At 51.8% G+C, this 9,384-nt stretch overlaps 2 protein-coding genes across 2 annotated transcripts; one reads left to right on the top strand and one right to left on the bottom strand.

The window, feature by feature from the left end:
• Positions 1 to 3,378: 3,378 nt before the first annotated feature.
• On the top strand, positions 3,379 to 4,035 carry EMWEY_00004180 (SWIB/MDM2 domain-containing protein, putative; the record flags this gene model as incomplete). Its single annotated transcript, XM_013480676.1, has 1 exon — positions 3,379 to 4,035. One exon carries the CDS (start codon positions 3,379 to 3,381, stop codon positions 4,033 to 4,035), a length of 657 nt encoding a protein of 218 aa, XP_013336130.1.
• Positions 4,036 to 5,410: 1,375 nt separating this feature from the next.
• EMWEY_00004170 (ubiquitin protein, putative) lies at positions 5,411 to 9,025 on the bottom strand (the record flags this gene model as incomplete). Its single annotated transcript, XM_013480675.1, has 9 exons — positions 5,411 to 5,457; positions 5,576 to 5,769; positions 5,875 to 6,107; positions 6,341 to 6,585; positions 7,212 to 7,313; positions 7,612 to 7,758; positions 7,977 to 8,058; positions 8,310 to 8,404; positions 8,638 to 9,025. The coding sequence occupies 9 exons, from the start codon at positions 9,023 to 9,025 to the stop codon at positions 5,411 to 5,413; spliced, it is 1,533 nt and encodes a 510-aa protein (XP_013336129.1).
• Positions 9,026 to 9,384: the final 359 nt, after the last annotated feature.

Genomic DNA, 9,384 nt, shown 5'->3' with positions numbered 1-9,384 from the left:
CATTTAAGCATTCAAAAAGGCAAAATAAAACGAATCCACATCAGGAAAAAACCAGTGCCGCCGACATCAGCCTCCAAACCCAACAACCAGCAACAAGACAAACATGTGCGATTGACTGGAAGGGGGCCCATTTATCAGAGGGGCGAAAATGCAGAAGAAGCACAGATAACAAACTCCAGTAAATTAATATCCCAGTTCAAAACACTTAGGAGGCAGCGGGGGGACGATGTGCTAGGTTCTTACGCGCCTTTGTGCATGCTTAACCGGGCAGGAGAGCGCGCAGGCCTTGTTGCGCATGGCATCGAGTCTGCTGGCGACTTAGAAAAACTGGTGATGGAGGAGTAACTAGATTCAGTGATAATTATCTAAATTGTAATACTGCCTGCTGTTTCCTTAGGTATCTTCACTTTCATTATGTGCTAGTAGCAAAATGTGGGACTGCAAGCCACCAGCCTCCGTAACCACTGCTTGACCAGCAGCAGCTGCTGCGGCCTCAATAACATAACGACGCTCCTGGCCTCATGAACGACCAGCGCACGAGTGTCCGCATGGTGCTTCGTTTGCCTCTAACTGACAAATTTAGTTCACTTTCAAAATTTCAGCTAATTTTAAAAATGTTTTGGAGACAAGGGATCCAACATAATGCCTGTAAGTTTTCTTGAGGCCAGTCGCGTCAGTCAGTTGCAACGGAACTTACTCTTTGAAAGACATCTGTTACAATTAAGACATATTCTTGTTGTTAACAATTTGTCCTTCACAGTTACTCCACGTTCTCCTGTCAATGATAGTTCGTCAGAACGCCAATTGCATGTGACATGGTTCCCGTGTGGGCAGTGTTCACTCTTGGCTCTTGCAACGAAGGATCTCGATCATAAACGAGGGTCATCCTGAGATTAGTCAAGTCAATATGTTTAACAGAAGAGACTATAAAAAGCAGCAACCACTGTCCCAGTCCCCCGGGGCCATGCACACGGCGGCTGCCTTGCCTGGGGTTAACTGTGTGTAACAGCAGGCTTGCAATCTGTTGCAGTGCACATACATGTACATCCTCGTGCAAAGGAACCCCCATGTAGGCACACTACAGCGTTCTTTTATGCTACAATCAATGCTGTGGACACCTGTTAAACAGTCAAGACTGACACAGCCAGGAGGAGCCAAGGTTAAACCTAGCTAGATCTGCGACTGCTTCGTCCTCCCCTCTGTGCATCACACTGTTACGATTGCCTGGCTAACTAACAAGGGATAGGAGATTGGACAGAAGGAAATGAAGGGGCAGTACTCACCAGAAAAACCACCCATGCTGAGTCAAGGGAAAATTGCATATAAGAGAAAGAGCAGCCTTCCTCGATATTGCTTATTTATGCAGTCCCTGGTGTTGACGTCCTGCCGCTGCAGCATCCTTGGATTGCCACAGTTGTTGCGTTAACTGGTCCTGTCTGTGTCTTCTTCGTGTAAAGGTAAACGTACAGCTCAATATCAGACTCCACCCCAGGACAGCTTATCCTTGAATGGGCATCAGATACTGTACACTAGGAAACGCAGAGGGACTTTTCTAGCGAATACTCATATGCCACCGACAGCAAACAAATAAAATGATGTGGAAACAAGAATGGGGAAATGGGGAATGAGATATACTCGAAATCTGCGCCGTCTGCAAAATGTACACCTTAGATTTCACAAGAATAAACACTTTCCGAAATATATAATGCCAGAACATTGCGCCTGCTCTGTCTTAGATTCGTATGTGTGTCTCTTTTTGTGTGCAGGTTCGCTACTGAGGACAGAGTAAGTGGTGACCGGTTTATCTAGTGTATTAGTTAACGGACACAGCGAATATAATCTGAATTGCCAAACGAGCTGTAAATAAAAAGATTACATCCCTTCTCGAGTTTATTATCTCAACAAATAAGAAATTGAAGTATACTTCTATCTCATGCTGTCGTAACAGACCAGCCAGCTTTCTTAGAACAGCGAGGGACGAAAAGACGACGAAGTTATAGAGATGCGTTGAACTAACCCTCGATGATAATTATCAGCTTATTGAGTCCCACATGCATTAGACCAATCACCAACCTGAAGATGCCACCGTAGAAGGAACAGGGCCGCTAAAACACGAAGCCTACAACGGCCCTTTGCTAAGGTCGAGTTCTTGTTACTGTTTCTGCAGATCCTTCTATAGCGGCAGCACATAAGGCATACAAATGAACCGCTGCCAGTTTACACACACATAAAGACACACACACACACACACACACACACACACACACACACACGAACATGCACGAACACACGCACACACACGAATACAGACACAGACAGACAGACAAACAGACAGAAAGACAGACAGACAGACAGACAGACAGACAGACAGACAGACAGACAGACAGACAGACAGACAGACAGACAGACAGACACACACACACACACACACACACACACACACACACACACACATGCGCTTGCATGCACACACAAGCGCACACACACGCATCCATCCATCCATCCATCCATATGCATACACACATGTATGCATACAGACACGCACACACACACCCGCTACTAGTGTTCCGGTTTAGCTATTCATTAAGCCAGTAAGTTTCCAACTTCGGTTCTCTAGGAACAGCTTCGAGTTGTTTATCTCGAGTTTTTTATCTCGAATTTATAGCCTTGTCGTAGTGTCGGCACAAAGAACACCATGTGTTGATACTTGCAGGCTGAAATGCATTACTCGCTAGTTTGGGCACAAATTTTAAGTGTATAAAACAAACACTTTCTCAAAAACATAGCCGCAAACAAGTCTGAGAATAAGGTCTTGCATCGGGACTCGTGCTGAACTGCGGTTGGCTGCATATGCACTGCAGCCCTACCCGCCTTCCTCGCAGGTGGACACCGGATAAAAATAAAAACATATATATTCATATAGGACATACCCTAGATAAAACAATAAAGACACAAAAGAAATCGGATAATCCAGCATGCAGATGACATGGCTTCTACGTCGGCAGCAGCAGTACCACCAGGAGCGAAAGCAGTTGCAGCTGCAGCAGCTGCAGCGGTAGCAACCTGATGAACAGTCGGCAGGAGCCCGACTGTCTGCTTCCTTTGTCTTGCAGACCGCACTTGTCTTTTGTCTCTTTCTCAACTCTTTGCTTAAAGAAAGTCATTGGGCAGCAACTCTGTGGCGGAGGAACAGCAGCAAGAGCAGCATCACCATCAGCAGGTCCGGCAGCGCAGCAGCCCACCAGCAGGTCCAGCAGCAGCTGCTACAGCAAAGTCTCGGTCACCAGCAAGACACATATTAAGGGTGGAGTCGTTTTTGCCTTCTCTTTACTTTCTTTACGGAAACATTCTTCTCTGCAACTGACACATCTAAGCAAGATGTCCTCCTCGTCTGTCAGCAGCAGGCTCTTGGGTGTCTTTGCGCCACCTGTGGGAAGATACTTCCAGCTGCTCACGCATAAGGCACCTTTCCCTGCAGCAGCAACACCAACAGCGGCAGCAGCAAGTTCAGCAGCAACATCAGCAGTTTGGGGGAGTCCTGCATGGGAGGCACGGGGGCCTGCCTTCCCCCATTCTCTGCGGCATTTCTTCTCAGCAGGTTCAAGAGATAGGCCAGATGTCCCACCGACCTCAACAAACACACCTCCCACAAACAGCAACAGCAGCAACACTAGCAGCAGCAGCAGTGAGAAGACGCCGCCGCGGAGAGCCACTGGGCTGCACAAGCTCTGCAACTTGGGAGCCCCCCTTGCCGAGTTTATGGGTAGGCCGCAGGCATCTCGAGTAGAAGTGACAAAGTTTATTTGGTCTTATATAAAAGAAAAAGGTTTACAAAAGAAAGATAATAAGAGAATTGTTGTTGCGGACGAGCGGCTGCTGCCGCTGCTGCAGCAGCGTGAGCTCTCCATGTTCACACTCAACAAAGTTCTTAGTCAACACATCCATAACACAGATACCCCAGATAAACAGCAGCAGCAACAGCAGCAGCAGCAGCAGCAGCAGCGGGGACTTGGGGGAGCGGGTTCAGAACCGTAGTCGCCACCTGCCCAACAGAACCCGTCGTGTTTGAGCACCAGGCAGCAGCAGCAGCATCTGTAGCAGCAGCGCAACTACCGCTGCAGCAGTGCTGCCGTTTCTGCCTGGAACATGCCGCTGAAGGTGTTGTCAATGGGTCTATCCTCCCAGACACCGCCGCAGCAGCAGCACCTTGTGCAGCAGCAGCAGTTAGTTGCTGCTGCAGCAGTTCCTGTCAGGCAGGACTGTGCATAAGTGAACATTCGTTGTTTTTGCTCGTTGCAGTACCAGCAGAAGCAAATGGAAGTGGAGTTCAGAGTTAGCACCTGCTGCTCTTGTTGCTCGCCTTCAACTAGGTTTTTGTTGTCACTAGACCAAAGAATGTTCTGAGCGACACTCCTGCTGGGGTCTGTTCAGTTTCTCCGATGTATGTGTTATCTAGTGTACAGTAGCACCAACAGCCACGAGCAGCAGCAGCACCAGCAGTTGGAGCAGCAGATAGACGGCTGCCCGCGTGTGTGATCCCTCTGCACTGTTCGCTGCTGTTTTCTCCTGCTGTAGCGGTGCGTTGCCGTTGCTGGGTCACCGCTGCTGTTCAGGCTGCCGTTGCTTGTCTGTAGTGCATGCACTATACTGCTCTTTTTCGTTGCTGCCATTGCTGTTGTTTTGTTGTTGTTGCTGGTGTTGCTGCTCTGTATTGCTGCTACTTCCTCGCTGCTGCTGCTGCTCTTAAGCATACCCTCCTCTCGTGGTCCTCTCTACTACTGCTTCCAGACAAGAATGAGAAGTGTACGTACACCCCATTAAGAGTGTGACTCCCTCGGGAGAAAAATTCTCGGCAGCAGCGACAGCACCAGCTGCTGCAGCTACTGCTGCGGATGCCGTTCGTGCAGCAGCTACTGATCAAGCACTGGTGACCTGGGCAGCATCTGCGGCTACAGCAGCTACAGCATCAGCAAGAGGGAGGTCGCCGCCGCCGCCGTAGCAGCAACAGCAACCCATACATCCTCGCTGAGCTGAAACCTGCTGCAGCAGCCACTGCTAGCCAACGCTGCTGCTTCTGTTGTTGTTGCTGTTGTTGCTGCGTTTTGCCTTTCACGCTAAAAGAATATAACCACCACGCTCTGTGCCCTGCAGCCAGCTGCTCCTGCTGCAGCAGTACCTGCAGCTGCAACAGCAGCTGCGAGGCTGGTGAGGGTCTTATAGCCCCGTGCAGAGAAGCAAATCCACATCCCACCGTGGATACTGCTGCATCACGTACTGCTGCTGCCAATGCAGCTAAAGCAATAGCTGCAGCAACAGCAGCAGCGAGGGCATGCAGCTTGTTATAGCAGCAGTAGGGCGAGGGACAGTAAGCAGTGCTGCTGCTGCTGCTGCTACCGCCACGCAGCTCCAATCACTGATGGCGAGCAAGCAGCAAATCGATTGCCCTATTTATATTTCCTGAAAAAACAGTAGCAGCAGCAGGAAAACAGCGCAGCAATGCATCAGCAACGTAGCAGCAATAACAGCAACTGCTGCAAACATGGCAGGTGCAACAGCTGCTGCTGCACGAACGTACCTCCTGTTTGCTGCAGCGCCCACAAACACTCTGCCTGGTTGGAAAAACCCATGGCATTCAAGGAAGCTAGTTGGTGTGCATACTGCTGCTGCTGCTGCTGCTGGGGTTGTTGCTGCTGCTGTTGCTGAGGCTGCTGCTGCTGTTGGTGCTGCACACCAGATGTTGCTGATGGCTCGAGGCTCCCCACGCTCAGCCTGCAGCAGTTCCAACAAAAACACCCCAGCGCAGTGCAAATACAACACCAGCAGAGCAACAAGAAGCAGCAGGAGGGCAGCAACAGGAGGAGCAGCAAGGCACACCTAGTAAAATCTCGAACAATTCCCCCGGGGCCGCCGAAGCTCCATGCAGGGGGAGGGACCCCTAAAGCACCTGAAGCAACTGCAGCAGCAGCAGCAGCTGCTGCTCCTCCGGGTGCAGCAGTTGCTGCCCCCGATGCAGCAGTTGCTGCTCCCTGTGCAGCAGTTGCTGCTGCAGGTGCAGTAGCAGCTGCTCCTGCATCTGAAGGTGCCTCTATGCCTGAACCACTAGGAGCCTGAACCGCCAGCAGGCACACCAACCAACTTATGCAACAGCTAAACTTACGCAGCAACAGCAGTTGCAGCGCGTTGCAGCAGCAGCAGCATATGCTGCTGCTGCTGCAACGCGTGTCACAGCAAAAGCAACTGTACCACCAATTCAGATGGCAATATACAGAAAAAGAAGCAATGTTCTCTGCAGCCCGAACTGCTGCTGCGGCGGCAGCAGTATGCTACAGTTGCCTCTAACCTGCTGTGACGCGAGTGCGCCAGCTGTCGTTGTCGTCGTCGTCTGCTGCTGTTGCTGTTCTTGTTGTTGCTGTTGCTGCTGCAGTTGGCGCTGCTGTTGCAGGAGGAACTGCCGTTGTATTTGCTGCTGCCGCAGCACCTGCTGCTGGCGTTGCTGCTGCCGCCTTCTGGCCTCGAGATACGTGTTCAATTCATGAGGACTCTGCTGTTGCTGCTGCTGCAGATTTTGCTGCGGCTGCCGTGGCGCTGCAGCAAGCGCAGGCACAAACGTGCATATCCTGTCCAAGTGCAGCGGCCGCAGCTCTCAAGAGCAGCAGCAGCAGCACAAAAGCTTCTAAAGCAGCAAAACAGTCAGCAACAATAACGGCGACAAAAGCAACACCAGCAGCAAACCTAGCAGCAACAGCAGCAGTAGCACAAGCTAACCCCAAGGGTTGGGTAATGCCTCCTTAGAGGGCCCTGTGTCTCTGCGTGGTTGATTTGCTGCTTGTCCTCCTTGGCTGTTTCTCTCTTCTCCTGTGCCGCTGCCCCGTAGCTCAGCAGCAATTTGAATTGCTGCTTCATGCATCGGCTCCTGCACCCCCCGGTATACACGGGTCAAGGCGTTAAATCCCTGCAGCAGCAGCAACAGCAGCAGCAGTTGCAGTACATGGGTAAGAAGAGCAACAGCGAAAACAAAAGAAAAAGCCACAGTAACAGGAACAGCACGAAGAAGAAGCAGCAGCAGCAGCAGACACCCACAGCAACAAAAACTTCGCAAGCATCAGCAACAATAGAAGCTGCAGCAACAGCCGCAGCAGCATCACAAAAGCCATCGCAGCAGCCAATGCAACAACAGCAGCAACAGCAGCAACAGCAGCAGTAGCAGGTACCCCTGGAATAGCTTCTATGTTGGCGAGGGCCCTGTCTGTATTTCTTATCATCTCCCTCAATAAGGAAGGATTCCTCATGGCATCCATGCCCATACGAAACAGCTGCAGCAAATAAACCCTAAACCCTAAACCCTAAACCCTAAACCCTACTTCTTCCTTAGAGTAGTAAGAGAGTCCCCCCTGCCTTATGCCCAACTATTTCAGCGCAATCTTGTTACCTAGGATTTGCCAATTAGGGTCTGTAGCTGACAGCTACCTGTCTAGGGTTTAGGGTTTAGAACATTATTTTAGGGTTTAGGGTTTAGGGTTTAGGGTTTTAGGGTTTAGGGTTTTGCCTGTGGGTCTGAAAGTAGGCTATTAATTTCAGGGTTTTGTTCCCTTAATGCCTGCAGCAAAGGACTTGATTGCAGCAAGCTGCTCATCAGGTCGCTCTCCATTAGCTGCTGCAGCTGAGGGGATCTAGCTAGCTGCTCCATTAGCTGCTCTTGAGGGGAAGTAGCAGCAGCAGCTGCTCCTGCTGCACCGTTGCTGCCCCCAGGGATCCCAGCTGCAGCAAAAACAAGCAAACACACACGAACAACCTTTGCTAGTTCTGCTGCTGCTGCAGCTGATGCTGTTCCTACAGCTGTTGCTACAGGTGCTGCTTGTGCTCCAGCATGTGCTGCCGGTGTTGCAGCTGCTGCTGCAGCACCTGCTGTTGCTGCCGCTGAGACACGAGCAGCAACGAGCAGCAGAGGCTACAGCAGCACAGCAGCAGCAACTGACTTGTCCTCCTATCCACATTTCGCACAACGTGCACCATTGGTCCATTGCTGCTAATACCCAAAGCATCCAACACTTCTTCATCCTGCAGCAGCAGCAGCAAATATAGCAGCAGCAGCAAATACAGCAGCAAGTGTAGTTCCCTTGGTCGCTGCAGAAGCGGCAGCAGCGCACGACTGGTGCTAATGCTGCTGCTACTGTTGCTGCTGCAGCAGAAACGGTAGGCGCGGGTGAAATAAACGTTGCGAATCGATGCTGCTGCTGCTGTTGCTGCTGGCCCTGCCCTGCTGCAGCAGCACCGGCAGCAGCAACAACAGCAGCAAAAAAGAGCCTCACCCTCATTACGTGTCCTCTAATGACGAGACGCTGCTCCCCAGGAGGATACCGTAACTGTGGGGCCAATGCTTCCTTCAGCTGCAGCACATTCCAATCTGCAGCAGCAGCAACAGCAGCAGAAGCAACAGCAGCACAGCAGCAAAGGTAATGCGCTCGTCGGGTCTTTATGGAGGAAGAAAAGGACTACAGACAGCCTCTCCCTTGTAGAAGCACCAGCAACAAGAAAACAGCAACAGCAGCAGCAGCAGAAGCAGGTGTTGTGTCAACAGCAACGCCAGCAGCAGCAGCAGCAGCAGCAGCAGCAGCAGCAGCAGCAGCAGCAGCAGACCAGGAAAAGCAGTAACTCTGAGTTGCTGTCGGTCAAGTGTCTGCACAGTCAACGTAAAGGAATCATCCCCATCATCTTCCTCGTCATCCTGCTTCGCCCGAGCAGCACCAATGCCCTTGCTGCTGCTGCTGCTGCTGCTACTACTGGAGCTGCTGCTGTTGCTTCCGCTGCTGCTAAAGGAGCTAGAGCCGGCTTCAGGGGCCGCCAAGGACTGTGACTTCTCCACCGGCTTCTGCTGCTGCTGCTGCTCCTGGGCCTCACTGGACTGCTGTTGGCCCGTCTGCTGCTGCTGCTGCTCCCCCTCCTCCTGCTGTTGCTGTTGCTGCTGCGGCTCCTGCTGTTGCTGCTCTGGTTGTTTTGCAGGTGCCTTCTGGTCTTCCTCCCCCATCTTTCTTAAGTCGTCTTTGCTGCTGTTTCTCCACTCATGCGGGTGCCGCCGCTGCTGCTGCTGCGGCTCCCAGAAGAATGATGCAGATTCCTGCAGGTGCTGCTGCGGCTACTGCTGCTGTTGACGGGGGCGTATTCAAGGCCCACTGCAGCACCTGCTGCTGCTCCTTCAAAGGAGCGCTCCGCAGGAGCTCAAGCGACGCCACACTCAAAATGCCTGCTGTTGTTGCTGTTGTTGTTGTTGCCGCTGCTGTCGTTGCCGCCGCAGCGGCTCTGCTGCTGCTGCTGCCGGCTGCTGCTGCCTGTAGACAAGCAACTTCTGGGTAGAGGGAAAGTATGTGAAGGAGGACTAAGGGGCGC

This window comes from Eimeria maxima, genomic scaffold (assembly GCF_000499605.1).
Source record: "Eimeria maxima Weybridge genomic scaffold, Emw_scaff22, whole genome shotgun sequence".
NCBI classification, from domain to species: Eukaryota; Apicomplexa; class Conoidasida; order Eucoccidiorida; family Eimeriidae; genus Eimeria; species Eimeria maxima.
This window is presented reverse-complemented; position numbering and strand designations above follow the sequence as displayed.